Source organism: Rhinopithecus roxellana, chromosome 8 (assembly GCF_007565055.1).
Source record: "Rhinopithecus roxellana isolate Shanxi Qingling chromosome 8, ASM756505v1, whole genome shotgun sequence".
Classification (NCBI taxonomy): Eukaryota; Metazoa; Chordata; class Mammalia; order Primates; family Cercopithecidae; genus Rhinopithecus; species Rhinopithecus roxellana.
The window spans coordinates 15619370-15636321 of NC_044556.1; the positions used below are offsets into that span (position 1 = coordinate 15619370).

Consider the following 16952-nt stretch of genomic DNA (forward strand, 5'->3'; position numbering starts at 1 on the left):
TTTTGGAGTCTGGGTCACCCCAGGGCATGACTTGGTGCCTCGGGCCTCGCTTGTGGTCCAGGTGTTTAGACAGGGCCCCTCTGCTGGAGGCAACTAGGAGGAAGGCGCCGTTTTTTTTTTTTTTTTTTTTGAGACTGCGTCTCGCTCTGTCGCCCAGGCTGGAGTGCAGTGGTGCGATCTCGGCTTACTGCAAGCTCCGCCTCCCGGATTCACGCCATTCTCCTGCCTCAGCCTCCGGAGTAGCTGGGACTACAGGCTCCCGCCAACACGCCCAGCTAATTTTTTGTATTTTTAGTAGAGACAGGGTTTCACCGTGTTAGCCAGGATGGTCTCGATCTCCTGACCTCGTGATCCGCCCGTCTTGGCCTCCCAAAGTGCTGGAATTACAGGCATGAGCTACTATGCCTCGCTGAGAGGGAGCCTTTTTAAGGATAAGCTGAGTTAGTGACCAGAATCCTGCCTGCGAGTCCTAGAGTCTAAGGCAGCAGCAACAATTATTGGACACCAACTGTATATGATCACGCTGACTGTATAACCTCATGCTGTCTGTGTACTCCCAACACTAAATGTATATTCCTGCTGAGGATACCTCCACACCACCTGTATAACCCATGTTAACCAAATAATCAGCTGCACTATAAATATCTATAAATATTCAAGTAGGGGCAGGTTGCGGCATGGTGGCTCATGCCTGCAATCCCAGCACTTTGGGAGGCTGAGGTGGGAGGATTGCTTAAGGCCAGGAGTTTGAGACCAGTCTGGGTAACACAGTGAGATCCTGTCTCAATTTTTATTGTATTGTATTTTATGTTTTTTGAGACAGAGTCTCGCTCTGTCGCCCAGGCTGGAGTACAGTGGCATAATCTCGGCTCATTGCAAGCTCCGCCTCCCAGGTTCAAACAATTCTCCTACTTCAGCCTCCCCAGTATCCGGGATTACAGATGCCTACCACCACGCCTGGCTAATTTTTGTATTTTTAGTACAGACAGGGTTTTGCCATGCTGGCCAGGCCGGTCTTGAACTCTTGACCTCAGATGATCTGCCCGCCTTGGCCTCCCATGGTGCAGGGATTACAGGCGTGAGCCACCGCGCCCAGCCCGTCTCTATTTTTAAAAATAATAATAATGAGGCCGGGCGCAGTGGCTCAAGCCTGTAATCCCAGCACTTTGGGAGGCCGAGACGGGCGGATCACGAGGTCAGGAGATCGAGACCATCCTGGCTAACATGGTGAAACCCCGTCTCTACTAAAAAATACAAAAAACTAGCCGGGCGAGGTGGCGGGCGCCTGTAGTCCCAGCTACTCAGGAGGTTGAGGCAGGAGAATGGTGTAAACCCGGGAGGCGGAGCTTGCAGTGAGCTGAGATTCGGCCACTGCACTCCAGCCTGGGCGACAGAGCGAGACTCCGTCTCAAAAAAATAAATAAATAAATAAATAAATAAATAAATAAATAATAATAATGAAAATAAATACACAAGCGGCCTCAAAGTTGGGAGATACTGGCTGTGCTCAGTGGCTCATGCCTGTAATCCCAGCACTTTGGGAGGCCAAGGTGGGTGGATCACCTGAGATCAGGAGTTTTGAGACCATTCTGACCAACATGGTGAAACTCCGTCTCTACTAAAAATACAAAAATTAGCCGGGTGTTACGGCACGTGCCTGTAATCCCAGCTACTCCGGAGGCTGAGACAAGAGAATTGCTTGAACCCGGGAGGTGGAGGTTGCAGTGAGTCGAGATTACGCTACTGATCTTCAGCCTGGGTGAAAGACTGTCTCAAAACACACACACACAAAAGTTGGGAGATACAATGAGACTAGTTTTATTTTATTTTTTAATTTTTATTTGTTTTTTGAGACAGAGTCTCACTCTGTAGCACAGGTTGGAGCGCGGTGGTGCAATCTCGGCTCCCTCAACCTCTACCTTCCTGGCCCAAGCAATTCCCCTGCCTCATCCTCCCGAGTAGCTGGGATTACAGGCCCACGCCACTAAGCCCGGCTAATATTTTTGTATTTTTAGTAGAGACAGGGTTTCCCGTGTTGGCCAGATGGGTCTCGAACTCTTTTTTTTTTTTTTTTTTTTTTTTTTTGAGACGGAGTCTGGCTCTGTCTCCCAGGCTGGAGTGCAGTGGCCGGATCTCAGCTCACTGCAAGCTCCGCCTCCCGGGTTTACACCATTCTCCTGCCTCAGCCTCCCGAGTAGCTGGGACTACAGGCGTCCGCCACCTTGCCCAGCTAGTTTTTTGTATTATTAGTAGAGACGGGGTTTCACCGTGTTAGCCAGGATGGTCTCGATCTCCTGACCTCGTGATCCGCCCGTCTCGGCCTCCCAAAGTGCTGGGATTACAGGCTTGAGCCACCGTGCCCGGCCTTGGGTCTCGAACTCTTAACCTTAGGCAGTCTGTCCACCTTGGCCTCCCTAAGTGCTGGGATTACAGGCATGAGCCATAGCACCCAACCAGTGAGACCAGTTTTAGTACGCAAAGGAATATATAATCGGCATGTGGGTGGATAGCTGGTGTGGGGGTATACAGTAGGCATAGGGGTATACAGTAGGCATGGGGGGTGCGGCCAGCTGTACCCTGCTGGTATACTCCCATAGTATACACCCATGATGGCTGTATACCTCACACAAGCTGTATACCCTTCACCTCTACTATACACCCACAAACAGATTACGTGCCTCTGATAATTATATACATCCATGTTACCTGTGGCTTCACTGACCATATGCCCCATACTTGCAGCACCCCATACCTGCTCTGTACCCCTATATTGATTGAACACCGTTACAGTGATCATACAGTATACCCATCGCCAACTGTGAACCCTGATACTAAGTATATACCCCGGTATGCAATGCCTGATCTATGCAGTGTTTTTCTTTTTTTAGATTGTTTTTAAATTTAATTAATTAATTAATTAATTAATTTGTTTATTTTTTGAGACAGAGTCTTGCTCTGTCGCCCAGGCTGGAGTGCAGTGGCGCAATCTTGGCTCATTGCAACATCCACCTCCTGGGTTCAAGCGGTTCTGCTGCCTCAGCCTCCCAAGTAGTTGGGGCTACAGGTGCGCACCACCATGCCCAGCTAATTTTTGCATTTTTCGTAGAGATGGGGTTTCACCAAGTTAGCCAGGATGGTCTCGATCTCTTGACCTCATGATCTGCCCACCTTGGCCTCCCAAATTGCTGGGATTACAGGAGTGAGCCACCACACCCAGCCTATTTTCTTTTTTCTTTCTTTTTTTTTTTTTGTTTTTGAGACAGTCTCACTCTGTCCCCCAGGCTGGAGTACAGTGAGGCAATCTTGGCTCATTACAACCTCCACCTCCTGGGTTTAAGCGATTATCCTGCCTCAGTTTCCCAAGTAGCTGGGATTACAGGCATATGCCACCACACTGGCTAATGTTTGTATTTTTAGTAGAGAAGGGGTTTTGCCATGTTGGCCGGGCTGGTTTCAAACTCCTGATTGCCGGTGATCCACTCACCTCAGCCTCCCAGAGTGCTGGGATCACAGGCGTGAGCCGCCGTGCCTGGCCTATGCCTGCTCTTTGAGGTCAGTTTTGGTTTCATACTTTAGCCTCATTTTGCAGTTGAGGAAACTGAGGCTTAGGGAAAATAAGGCCTTTGTAAGCATCTTCTAGTTCAGAGGGTACAGAAGGAGCATTTGAATTAAGGGCAACCCAGGAGGATGTGGGCTTCAGAAGGGTGGAGATTGGATCTCTCTGGTTCCTCACTGTATGTGGTGCCCCGCCCAAGGCCTGTACCCACTAAGGGCTGAATAAATGCTTGTTCTAAGGCCACGCCCAGTAGTGCAATTTGGGGGACCACGGTGGGAGGAGCCCATGAGTCCAGGAGTTAAAGATGAGCCTGGGCAACATAGCAAGATCCCATCTCTACAAAAAAAATTAAAAATTAGCCGAGTGCAGTAGAGCACCTGTAGCCCCAGCTACTTGGGAGGCTGAGTCAGGAGGATAGCTTGAGACGAGAGGTTTACACTGCGATGAGCTGTGATTGCACCACTGCACTCCAGCCTGGGCAACAGAAGGAGATCCTGTCTCATTAAAAAAAAAAAAAAAAAAAAAAAAAAAAAAAAAAAAAAAAAAAAGGCAGACAAAAAGAAAACTCATTTTCTGCACAGGTTGGAGAAGTTTTCAGCCCCAACACTCCACAGTTGGTTGTCTGGGTTTGGGCCGTGGTCCCTTTTCCCGCCCAGTGCCTCAGTTTCCACACCTGCAAAACGGAGCCACAGAAACGCTCTTTCAGGGTGGCTAGGGGTTCTGGGCGGTGTCGCCCGGTGGCGGGGTGTTCCCAGGGTGAAGCCGCAGGGTTCTCGGGTGGGGGCGGGGAGGGCTAAATTCGGCCGGCCGGTGAGTGGCGGGAGCAGCTGCCGCCCCGCCCGCGCCCTCCCGGGTCCCACAGTCTGGGCAGCTGCCCAGCTTGGGCCGGTCTGACCGGTTTGGGCCGCCCCGCCTGGCGCTGTGCTGGGAGGAGCCGCCGCCAGTCGCGCGGTCAGTGCCTCCCTCCAGACTCGGGAGGGCCGAGGGGGCGCGGGAGAGAGCGCGGGCGGCCGCCGGGGCTGGTCGCCTGCAGGGATGGGGGACGAGCGGCCCCACTACTACGGGAAACACGGTAGGCAGCGACCCCCGTCCGCAGCCCCGGGCCGACCCCTCGGCCCCTCGGAGGGGCCCTCGAGAGAACATGGGGCGCAGGGAAGGGGGCTGGAGGGGGAGCGCAATTGCAAATCTGCGCCTGGAGCCTCCCTACCATCAGCCAGCCTCCCTCACCCCACTTTTCCCCCGGAGCCTCGCAGATGACCCTCCTTACTCTCCCCCACCCAAAGGACCTGCCCCTGTAACCCCCTCTGCCTGGCACTGCTGCCAGCGCCCCCTTCCCCCTATCCCATCTCAGACCTTCCCCGTCTCCACCTGGTTCCCTGGTGGCCACCATTTCAGCCCACTTCCCAGTGGGTGGCCGCCAGTTAATAAATTTGTTCACAATTAGTGATTCCTCCTTCCTCCCCTGTCCTGGCCTGCCAGGACTGGGGGCTTGGGTGTGGTCACCTGGAGGTGGGTGAAGCAGAAAATTCCACAGGTCTCTGAATTTTATTCTTGCCGAGGCAAAGACACCCCTAGAGGCTTTTGGGAGGGGGGCTCTCCCAGCCCTGTCTTGGTTCAGGTCTCCAACCCCGTCCATGTTAATCTTTTTGACTTTCAGGAACGCCACAGAAGTATGATCCCACTTTCAAAGGACCTATTTACAACAGGTAAGGGCTTTGGGTTTTGGAGGGTTCTCCTGCTAATACTACCCCAATCCCTGTCTCTTCACACACCCCACCCCCGATCTGTTCTCCAACAGACTGGTGACAAATACTTGAAACTTGTTTTGTTTGTTTGAGACGGAGTCTTGCTCTGTCACCAGGCTGGAGTGCAGTGGCGGGATCCCCACTCACTGCAACTTTCACCTCCCAGGTTTAAGCAATCCTACCACCTCATTCTCCCGAGTAGCTGGGATTACAGGCATGTGCCCGGCTAATTTTTTGTTGTTGTAATTTTAGCAGAGTTGTTTGGCTGTGTTGCCCATGCTGTTCTCGATCTTTTGAGCTCAAAGCGATCCACCTGCCTTGGCCTCCCAAAGTGCTGGGATTACAGGTGTGAGTCACCACATCTGGCCTGGACTTAATTTTTATCATGTTCGTATTATTTATTTATTTATTTATTTTTGAGATGGAGTCTCACTCTGTCACCCAGAGTGGAGTGGTGCAAACTCAGCTCACTGCAACCTTCACCTCTCAGTTCAAGCGCTTCTCCTGTCTCAGCCTCCCAAGTAGCTGTGACTACTCAGAGGCTACTCAGGAGACTGAGGCAGGAGAATTGCTTGAACCTGGGAAGTGGAGGTTGCAGTAAACTGAGACTGCTCTACAGTACTCCGGCCTGGATGACAAGAGTGAGACTGTCTCGAAAAAATAATAACGAAAAAATAAACTGCAGCCAGGCACGGTGGCTCACACCTGTAATACCAGCACTTTGGGAGGCCAAGGTAGGTGGATCACTTGAGGTCAGGAGTTCAAGACCAGCCTGACCAACATGGTGAAACCCTGTCTCTACTAAAAATACAAGAATTAGCCGGGCGTGGTGGCGGGCACCTATAATCCCAGCTACTTGGGAGACTGAGGCAGGAGAATCGCTTGAACCTGGGAGGTAGAGGTTGCAGTAAGCTGAGATCGTGCCACTGCACTCCAGCCTGGGCGACAGAGTGAGACTCCCTTTCAAAAAAAAAAAAAAAAAAAAAGACTGGCTTGGGCAACGTAGCGAGACCTTATCTCTACAGAATATATATAAATTTAAAAAAATGTATGGTGGTGTGCACCTTTAGTCTCAACTACTCGGGAAGCTGAGGCAGGAGGATCACTTGAGCCCAGGAGTTCGAGGCTGTAGTGAGCTATGATCGTGCCACTGTCCTCCAGCCTGGATGACAGAGTGAGACTCTGTTGCACAAAATTAAAAAATGAAATGAAATAAAAATAAAAATGCATGTGCCTTTGGTACGGCATTCAAACCACTCAGGAAAATTTGTCCAAATAATACATGGATGAGGGTGTTTGCAGAGGACAGATGGGCCCATGGTGCACACGGCACCAAGGCTTCTCCAAATGCTGCCCCTCTGCTCCCCAGGGGCTGCACGGACGTCATATGCTGTATATTCCTGCTCCTGGCCATTGTGGGCTACGTGGCTGTGGGCATTATAGGTGAGTAGAGAATGGGGCAGAACTTGGAGTTCCAGGGTGGGCGGAGGCAGCCATAGCCTCTGGAGTGGGAACACGGCTGGATCTCAGGAGTGGTAGTGTCTCAGTATCCCTGGATCTTTCCACAGCCTGGACTCATGGAGACCCTCGGAAGGTGATCTACCCTACTGATAGCCGGGGCGAGTTCTGTGGGCAGAAGGGCACAAAAAACGAGTGAGTTGACTCCTTGGGGCCTGGAGGGGCTGGGGAGGAGGGGGCAGAAGGTTCTAGGCATTCCCCATCTCCCTAAGTCTAGTTAACAAGTGCTTACAGGCTGGGTGCAGTGACTCACACCGGAAATTCCAACACTTTGGGAGGCCGAGGCAGGAGTATTGCTTTAGGCCAGGAGTTCGAGACCAGCCTGGCCAACATGGTGAAATCCTGACTCCACTAAAAATACAAAAATTAGCCGAGCATGGTGGCACACACCTGTAATCCCAGCTACTTGAGAGGCTGAGGCAGGAGAATCACTTGAACCCAGGAGGCAGAGGTTGCAGTGAGCCAAGATCACGCCACTGCACTTTAGCCTGGGGGACAGAGCGAGACTCAGTCTCAAAACAGACAAACAGCCGGGTGCGGTGGCTCACACCTGTAATCCCAGCACTTTGGGAGGCCAAGGTGGGCGGATCACGAGGTCAGGATATCGAGACCATCCTGGCCAACACGGTGAAACCCCGTTTCTACTAAAAAAAAAAAATACAAAAAATTAGCGGGGCGAGGTGGCGGGCGCCTGTAATCCCAGCTACTCAGGAGGCTGAGGCAGGAGAATGGTGTGAACCCGGGAGGCGGAGCTTGCAGTGAGTGAGATCGTGCCACTGTACTACAGCCTGGGCGATGGAGCGAGACTCTGTCTCAAAAAAAAAAGCACGCAAAAATTAGGTGGACGTGGTGGGGGCGCCCCTCTGGTCCCAGCTACCCAGCAGGCTGAGGTGGGAGGATCGCTTGAACTGGGAAGCCAAGGCTACAGTAAGGTTTGATTGTACCATTGCACTCCAGCCTGGATGACAGAGCGAGACCTGGTCTCAATAAAACAACAAGAGGCCGGGCGCGGTGGCTCAAGCCTGTAATCCCAGCACTTTGGGAGGCCGAGACGGGCGGATCACGAGGTCAGGAGATCGAGACCATCCTGACTAACACGGTGAAACCCCGTCTCTACTAAAAATACAAAAACTAGCCGGGCGAGGTGGCGGGCGCCTGTAGTCCCAGCTACTCGGGAGGCTGAGGCAGTAGAATGGCGTAAACCCGGGAGGCGGAGCTTGCAGTGAGCTGAGATCCAGCCACTGCACTCCAGTCCGGGCGACAGAGCCAGACTCTGCCTCAAAAAAAAAAAAAAAAATAAATAAATAAATAAATAAATAAAACAAGAAAACAAGTACTGATAAAAGTTCTATCACCCTCAGCCACTAGTCTAGTCCTTGGGGACACACAGCTCTAAATGAGATAGTAAGCATCCTGTTCTCTGGCAGCGCACATTTTAAGGGCAAGAGAGACTGAGAGGGGACAGTCCTGGATCAGACGTCAGGTGGTGATGAACAGGTGAGACAGCAGAGCAAGCATAGCCTGAGTGGCGTCACTTCTTGGCTCTGTGACCTAGGGCAGGTGTCTCAATCTCTCTGAACCTCATTTTCCTCATCTCTAAAATGAGGATCATAACGGTCCCATCCTCATGGGGCTATTTTGATGGTTAGATGTACCAGTACATGTACAGAGCTTAGAATGCCACCTGGCATCGCTGGGCACGGTGGCTCACACCTATAATCCCAGTACTTTGGGAGGCTGAGGTGGGAGGATCAATACCAGCCTGGCCAACATGGTGAAACCCCGTCTCTACTAAAAATACAAAAAAAGGCCGGGCGCGGTGGCTCACACCTATAATCCCAGTACTTTGGGAGGCTGAGGTGGGAGGATCAATACCAGCCTGGCCAACATGGTGAAACCCCGTCTCTACTAAAAATACAAAAAAAGGCCGGGCGCGATGGCTCAAGCCTGTAATCCCAGCACTTTGGGAGGCCGAGACGGGCGGATCACGAGGTCAGGAGATCGAGACCATCCTGGCTAACACGGTGAAACCCCGACTCTACTAAAAATACAAAAAAAAAAAAAAAAAAACTAGCCGGGCGAGGTGGCGGGTGCCTGTAGTCCCAGCTACTCGGGAGGCTGAGGCAGGAGAATGGCATGAACCCAGGAGGCGGAGCTTGCAGTGAGCTGAGATCCAGCCACTGCACTCCAGCCTGGGTGACAGAGTGAAACTCCATCTCAACAACAACAACAAAAAATACAAAAAAATTAGCTGGGCACTGTGGTATGTGCCTGTAATCCTGGCTACTCGGGAGGCTGAGGCAGGAGAATTGCTTGAACCTGGGAGGCAGAGGTTGTAATGAGCTGAGATCATGCCACTGCACTCCAGCCTGGGCAACAGAGCAAGACTCCATCTCAAAAAAAAAAAAAAAGAATGGCACCTGGCATAGAGTTGCTGCTGCTGCAGCTTTTAAATTATTATTATTATTATTATTATTATTGTGAAACAGATTTTGCTCTTATTACCCAGGCTGGAGTGCAATGGCGCAATCTCGGCTCACTGCAACCTCCATCTCCCGGGTTCAAGTGATTCTCCTGTCTCAGCCTCCCGAGTAGCTGGGATTACAGGCATATGCCACCATGCCTGGCTAATTTTTGTGTTTTTAGTAGAGATAGGGTTTTTGCATATTGGTCAGGCTGGTCTCGAACTCCTGACCTCAGGTTATCTGCCTGCCTTGGCTTCCCAAACTGCTGGGATTATAGGTGTGAGCAACCACACCCAGCCTATTATTATTATTACTATTATTATTATTATTTTGACACAGTATCTCACTCTGTCAGCCAGTGGCAGGATCATAGCTTGCTACAGCCTGGAACTCCTGGGCTCAAGCAGTCTTGCCACCTGGGCCTTCGAAAGTGCTGGCACAAGACAGGCCTAAGCCACCCTGCCTGGCCCTATATAAAACACCTTTTTTTTTTTTTTTTTTTGAGACGGAGTCTTGCTCTGTCACCCAGGCTGGAGTGCAGTGGCGCCATCTCGGCTCACTGCAAGCTCCGCCTCCCGGGTTCATGCCATTCTCCTGCCTCAGCCTCCCGAGTAGCTGGGACTACAGGTGCCCGCCAACACCCGGCTAATTTTTTTTGTATTTTTGTAGAGATGGGGTTTCACTGTGTTAGCCAGAATGATCTCAATCTCCTGACCTCATGATCCGCCCGCCTTGGCCTCCCAAAGTGCTGGGATTACAGGTGTGAGCCACCGTGCCCAGCCCATCTTTTTTTTTTTCTTTTTGAGACAGAGTCTCACTCTGTCACCCAAGCTGGAGTGCAATGGTGCGATCTTGGCTCACTGGAACCTCCGCCACCCAGGTTCAAGCAATTCTCCTGCCTCAGCCTCCTAAGTAGCTGGGATTACAGGTGCCCGCCACCACACCCAGCTAATTTTTTTGTATTTTTAGCAGAGACGTGGTTTCTCTATGTTGGCCAGGCTGGTCTCGAATTCCTGACCTCAGGTGATCCACCTGCCTTGGCCTCCCAAAGTGCTGGGATTACAGGCATGAGCTAACATGCCCAGCCACAGAAAATATCTTTTTTTTTTTTTTTTGAGACGGAGTCTGGCTCTGTCGTCCAGGCTGGAGTGCAATGGCCGGATCTCAGCTCACTGCAAGCTCTGCCTCCCGGGTTTATGCCATTCTCCTGCCTCAGCCTCCCGAGTAGCTGGGACTACAGGGGCCCGCCACCTCGCCCGGCTAGTTTTTTGTATTTTTTAGTAGAGACGGGGTTTCACCGTGTTAGCCAGGATGGTCTCGATCTCCTGACCTCGTGATCCGCCCGTCTCGGCCTCCCAAAGTGCTGGGATTACAGGCTTGAGCCACCGCGCCCGGCCACAGAAAATATCTTAAAGGAAACAACAGTCCGGGCACGGTGGCTCATGCCTGTAATCCTAGTACTTAGGGAGGAGGATTGCTTGATGCCAGCCTGGGCAACATGGTAAAACTCTGTCGCTACCAAAAATACAAAAAATTAGCCAGATGTGGTTGCACACGTCTGTAGTCCCAGGTGCTCAGGAGGATGAGGTGGAAGATCACTTGAGCCCAGGATCACTACAGGCTGCAGTGAGCCAAGATTGTGCCACTGCTCACCAGCCTGGGCAACAGAGAAAGACTCTGTCTCAAAAAAAAAAAAAAAAAAAGAGGCCGGGGGCAGTGGCTCACGCATATAAACCCAATACTTTGAGAGGTCGAGATGGGTGGATCACCTGAGGTCAGGAGTTCGAGACCATCCTGGCTAACATAGAGAAACCCCATCTCTACTAAAAATACAAAAATTAGCCGGGCTTCATGGCAGGCACCTGTAGTCCCAGCTACTCGGGAGGCTGAGGCAGGAGAATTGCTTGAACCCGGGAGGCAGAGCTTGCAGTGAGCCAAGATCGCACCATTGCACTCCAGCCTGGGCGACAGAGCGAGACTCTGTCTAAAAAAAAAAAAAAGGCCGGGCGCGGTGGCTCAAGCCTGTAATCCCAGCACTTTGGGAGGCCGAGATGGGCGGATCACGAGGTCAGGAGATCGAGACCATCCTGGCTAACCCGGTGAAACCCCGTCTCTACTAAAAAATACAAAAAACTAGCTGGGCGAGGTGGCGGGCGCCTGTAGTCCCAGCTACTCGGGAGGCTGAGGCAGGAGAATGGCATAAACCCGGGAGGCAGAGCTTGCAGTGAGCTGAGATCCGGCCACTGCACTCCAGCCTGGGTGACAGAGCGAAACTCCGTCTCAAAAAAAAAAAAAGTTTACTATAGGGTGGTTAAGAAGTCTTAACAGGTTGGGTGTGGTGGCTCACACCTATAATCCCAACACTTTGGGAGGCCAAGGCAGGTGGATCACCTGAGGTCAGGAGTTTGAGACCAGGCTGGGCAACATGGTTGAAACCCCATCTCTACTAAAAATACAGAATTAGCCAGGCTTGGAAGCGGGCACCTGTAATCCCAGCTACTCGGGAGGCTGAGGCAGGAGAATCGTTTGAACCCAGGAGGCGGAGGTTGCAGTGAGCCAAGATCGTGCCATTGCACTCCAGCCTGGGCAACAAGAACGAGACTTCGTCAAAAAAAAAAAAAAAGAAGAAGAAGAAGAAGAAGTCTTAACAGTTTCCGTTCTCCCTTCTCCAACTCCAGGAACAAACCCTACTTGTTTTATTTCAACATTGTGAAATGTGCCAGCCCCCTGGTTCTGCTGGAATTCCAATGTCCCACTCCCCAGGTAACCTGTCCCCACCATTCCCTTTTTCCTCTCCTCACTTTCCATGCTTTTCTCCCTGTGAATGTGGGCTGGGACCTCTGTCCTAAGCGGTCTGTCCCAACCCCACCCAATCCCTTCCTTCTCCCCTCCCAGATCTGCGTGGAAAAATGCCCCGACCGCTACCTCACGTACCTGAATGCTCGCAGCTCCCGGGACTTTGAGTACTATAAGCAGTTCTGTGTTCCTGGCTTCAAGGACAATAAAGTGAGTTGTAGACTGTCCTGAGAGCCCAGGTATGGGCAGCGGCAGTGTACTAGCCTTGGGGACCCACCTGCCTCCATCTCTCTTGGCAGGGAGTGGCTGAGGTGCTTCGAGATGGTGACTGCCCTGCTGTCCTCATCCCCAGCAAACCCTGTGAGTCAGGGGATCCCAGGAGACTCAGGTGGGGACGGGGAGGCTGTGCAGAGGCTCAGCCTGACTGGTCCCATCCTCTGCTCCATTCAGTGGCCCGGAGATGCTTCCCCGCCATCCACGCCCACAAGGGTGTCCTGATGGTGGGCAATGAGACGACTTATGAGGATGGGCATGGCTCCCGGAAAAACATCACAGACCTGGTGGAGGGCGCTAAGTGAGGAGATTGGCGCACCACACCGGGGTCGCACTTTCCTGGGTGGGACAGGCATCCCCTGGGGTTGACCGGATCACGGAAGAGGGTCTGACCTGAGCCTTGGTCTCCTTCCCCCAGGAAAGCCAATGGAGTCCTAGAGGCGCGGCAACTTGCCATGCGCATATTTGAAGATTACACCGTCTCTTGGTATTGGATTATCATGTAAGTCAGGAGGGAAGGGGCCTCTCCCCTGGCTGCCCCTTCTAAGCCTGGCCGGGGATGGAGTCTGTTCATGACTATTTTCTTTTCCCCAGAGGCCTGGTCATTGCTATGGCAATGAGCCTCCTGTTCATCATCCTGCTCCGCTTCCTGGCTGGTATTATGGTCTGGGTGATGATCATTATGGTGATTCTGGTGCTGGGCTACGGTACGTTACCCCCTCTCCGTGACTCCTCTTTCCTGAATCTGAACACTGCCCTGCCCTTTCCCGTGGAAATGGCCCATCAGGGAAAAAAAAAAATGTCAGGCTGGGTGCAGTGGCTCACACCTGTGATCCCAGCACTTTGGGAAGCCAAGGCGGGCAGATCACCTGAGGTCAGGAGTTCGAGACCAGCCTGACCAACATGGAGAAACCCCATCTCTACTTAAAATACAAAAATAGCTGGGCGTGGTGGTATATACCTGTAATCCCAGCTACTAGGGAGGCTGAGGCAGGAGAATCGCTGGGAGGCGGAGGTTGCGGTGAGCCGAGTTCACGCCATTGCACTCCAACCTGGGCAACAAGAGCGAAACTCTGTCTCAAAAAAAAAAAAAAAGAAAAAGAAAAAATGTCTCAGCACTGTAATTAAGGATGCATACTATGGTACCAGAATAGCAGAGGTTCAAATCCTGGCTTTGCCAATTCCTTGGGCAAGTGCCTCAACCTAACTGTGCTGCAATTTCTTTTTTTTTTTTTTTTTTTTTGAGACCTAGTCTCACTCTATCGCCCAGCCTGGAGTGTAGTGGCGCAATCTCTGCTCACTGCAAGCTCTGCTTCCTGGGCTCACACCATTCCCCTGCCTCAGCCTCCCAACTGGCTGGGACTACAAGCACCCACCACCATGCCCGGCTAATTTTTTGAATTTTTAGTAGAGACGGGGTTTCACCGTGTTAGCCAGGAGGGTCTCGATCTCCTGACCTTGTGATCCACCTGCCTCTGCCTCCCAAAGTGCTGGGATTACAGGCATGAGCCACCGCGCCCGGCCTCTTTCTTTTTTTTTTGAGATGGAGTTTCGTTCTTGTTGCCCAGGCTGGAGTACAATGGCGCGATCTTGGTTCACCGCAACCTCCGCCTCCCGGGTTCAAGCGATTCTCCTGCCTCAGCCTACTGAGTAGCTGGGATTACAGGCATGCACCTCCACACCCGGCTAATTTTGTATTTTTAGTAGAGACAGGGTTTCTCCATGTTGGTCAGGCTGGTCTCGAACTCCCGACCTCAGGAGATCTGCCCGCTTCAGCCCCCCAAAGTGCTAGGATTATAGGCGTGAACCACCGTGCCTGGCCTGCTTCAGTTTCTTTCTCTGTAAAATCAGGGTAATTTATATTTCTAGTTGGTACACTAAATGACAAGGAGGTAATGTGCAGATAAAATATGTGTAGGGGCCTGTTTAGTTCAGGCCTATGGAATCCAGAGGCACAATATTGTGCTCAACAAAACAATGCTTCATATTTTGGATTTTTGTTGTTTTTGAGTTGTTGTTTTTTGTTTTTTTTGAGACAGAGTCTTGGTCGCCCAGGCTGGAGTGCAGCGGCGCAGCCTTGGCTCACTGCAAACTCCACCTCCCGGGTCCAAGCAATTTTCCTGCCTTCGCCTCCTGAGTATCTGGGATTACAGGTGCCCACCACCATGCCTGGCTAATTTTTTTGTATTTTTAGTAGAGACAGGGTTTTACCATGTTGGCCAGGCTGGTCTCAACTTCCTTGTGATCTACGTGCCTTGGCCTCCCAAAGTGCTGGGATTACAGACATGAGCCACCATGCCCAGCCTTGATTTGTTTTTTGGGAAAGAGTCTCACTCTGTCACCCAGGCTGGAGTTCAGTGGCATAATCACAGCTCACTGCAGCCTTGACCTCCTGGGCTCAAGTGATCCTCCCATCTTGGCCTCCCGAGTAGCTGAAACCACAGGCATGCACCATCATGCCTGGCTAAATTTTAAATATTTTTGTAGAGACAGGCTCTCCCTATGTGGCCCAGGCTAGTCTTGAACTCCCTGAGCTTGAGCAATCCTCCCACCTTGGCCTCCCTAAGTGTTGGGATTACAGGCATGAGCCACTGTGCCCGGCCCATATTTTGATTATTCCTTGAACTTTCCTGGAAGAAAAATGCTTGGTAGTCCAATCTGAGGACACTCATAGTAAAATATTCATATTAATAGTGGTTTCTAGCCTGGCGCAGTGGCTCACGCCTATAATGCCAGCAATTTGGGAGGCTGAGGTGGGTGGATCACCTGAAGTCGGGAGTTCAAGACCAGCCTGACCAACATGTAGAAACCCCATCTCTATTATTATTATTATTTATTTATTTTTTTTTTCTTGAGATAGAGTCTCGCTCTGTCACCCAGGCTGGAGTGCAGTGGCGCAATCTCGGCTCACTGCAAGCTCCGCCTCCTGGGTTCACGCCATTCTCCTGCCTCAGCCTCCCAAGTATCTGGGACTACAGACGCCTGCCACCATGCCCGGCTAATTTTTTTTTTTTTTTTTTTTTTGAGACGGAGTCTTGCTTTGTCACCCAGGCTGGAGTGCAGTGGCGCAATTTTAGCTCACTGCAAGCTCCACCTCTTGGGTTCACGCCATTCTCCTGCCTCAGCCTCCCTTGTAGCTGGGACTACAGGTGCCCGCCACCACACCTGGCTAACTTTTTGTATTTTTAGTAGAGACGGGGTTTCACCGTGTTAGCCAGGATGGTCTCGATCTTCTGACCTCATGATCTGCCTGCCTCGGCCTCCCAAAGTGCTGGGATTACAGGCGTGAGCCACTGCGCCAGGCCTTATTATTATTTTTTTTTTGAGATGGAGTCTCGCACTGTTGTCCAGGCTGGAGTGCAGTGGCACAATCTCAGCTCACTGCAACCTCCGCCTCCCGGGTTCAAGCAATTCTCCTGCCTCGGTCTCCTGAGTAGCTGAGATTACTGGCCCCCACCGACATGCCCGGCTAATTTTTTTTTTTTTTTTTTTTGTATTTTTGTATTTTTAGTAGAGATGGAGTTTCACCATGTTGGACAGGCTGGTCTCGAACTCCTGACTTCGTGATCTGCCCACCTTTGCCTCCCAAAGATTACAGTTGTGAGCCACCACACTCAGCCAACCCCATCTCTATTAAAAATACAAAATTAGCTGGGCGTGGTGGTGCATGCCTATGATCCCAGCTACTTGGGAAGCTGAGGCAGAAGAATCACTTGAACTCGCGAGTTGGAGGTTGCCGTAAGCCGAGATTGTGCCATTGGACTCTAGCCTGGGCAACGACAGTGAAACTCCGTCTTAAAAAGAAAAGAAAATAGTGGTTTCTAGGCAGGTCTTGGTGGTTTATGCCTGTAATCCCAGCACTTTGGGAGGCTGAAGCAGGAGATTCATTTGAGCCCAGGAGTTTGAGGATGCAGTGAGCCATGATCAAGCAACTGCATTCCACCCTGGGCAACATGGTGAGATCCCACTGCCAAAAATAAATTTAAGGCCAGGCACCGTGCCTCACACCTGTAGTGCCAGCACTTTGGGAGGCTGAGGTGGGTGGATCACTTAAGGTGGAATTCGAGACCAGGCTGAACAACATGGTGAAACCCCATCTCTAATAAAAATACAAAATTAGATGGGCATGGTGGCACACACCTGTAATCCCAGCTACTTGGGAGGCTAAGGCGGGAGAATCTCTTGAATCTGAGAGGCAGAGGTTGCAGCAAGCTGAGATCATGCCATGGCCCTCTAGCCTGGGCGACAGAGTGAGACACTGTCTCAAAAAAAAAATTAAATAAATAAATAATAACAATAATTTTTAAATTATCTGGGGGCTGGGCACAGTGGCTCCCGCCTGTCATCCCAGCACTTTGGGAGGCCAAGGCGGGCAGATCATGAGGTCAGGGGATTGAGACCATCCTGTCTAACAGGATGAAACCCCGTCTCTAGTCAAAATACAAAAAATTGGCCAGGCTTGGTGGTACGTGCCTGTAGTCCCAGCTACTTGGGAGGCTGAGGCAGGAGAATCACTTGGACCTGGGAGGCAGAGGTAGCAATGAGCCACGATCACGCCACTGCACTCCAGCCTGGGTGACAGAGAGAGACTTCGTCTCA

At 51.5% G+C, this 16952-nt stretch overlaps 1 protein-coding gene across 5 annotated transcripts in view; it reads left to right on the forward strand.

Moving 5' to 3' along the window:
* The window catches only part of SLC44A2 (solute carrier family 44 member 2), a 51764-nt gene that overhangs the window by 22427 nt on the left and 12385 nt on the right, over positions 1-16952 (forward strand). For 3 of the 5 annotated variants that reach the window (XM_010373756.2, XM_030935468.1, XM_010373758.2), the window contains 9 exons: positions 5214-5262; positions 6671-6744; positions 6870-6954; positions 11963-12047; positions 12180-12290; positions 12380-12440; positions 12531-12654; positions 12772-12855; positions 12948-13060. In XM_010373756.2, the coding sequence (XP_010372058.1) occupies positions 5214-5262; positions 6671-6744; positions 6870-6954; positions 11963-12047; positions 12180-12290; positions 12380-12440; positions 12531-12654; positions 12772-12855; positions 12948-13060 (786 nt within the window). Of the gene's footprint in view, positions 1-4458; positions 4629-5213; positions 5263-6670; positions 6745-6869; positions 6955-11962; positions 12048-12179; positions 12291-12379; positions 12441-12530; positions 12655-12771; positions 12856-12947; positions 13061-16952 lie in introns of those variants that run through there. The other 2 variants (XM_010373757.2, XM_010373754.2) reach the window with 2 other exon arrangements.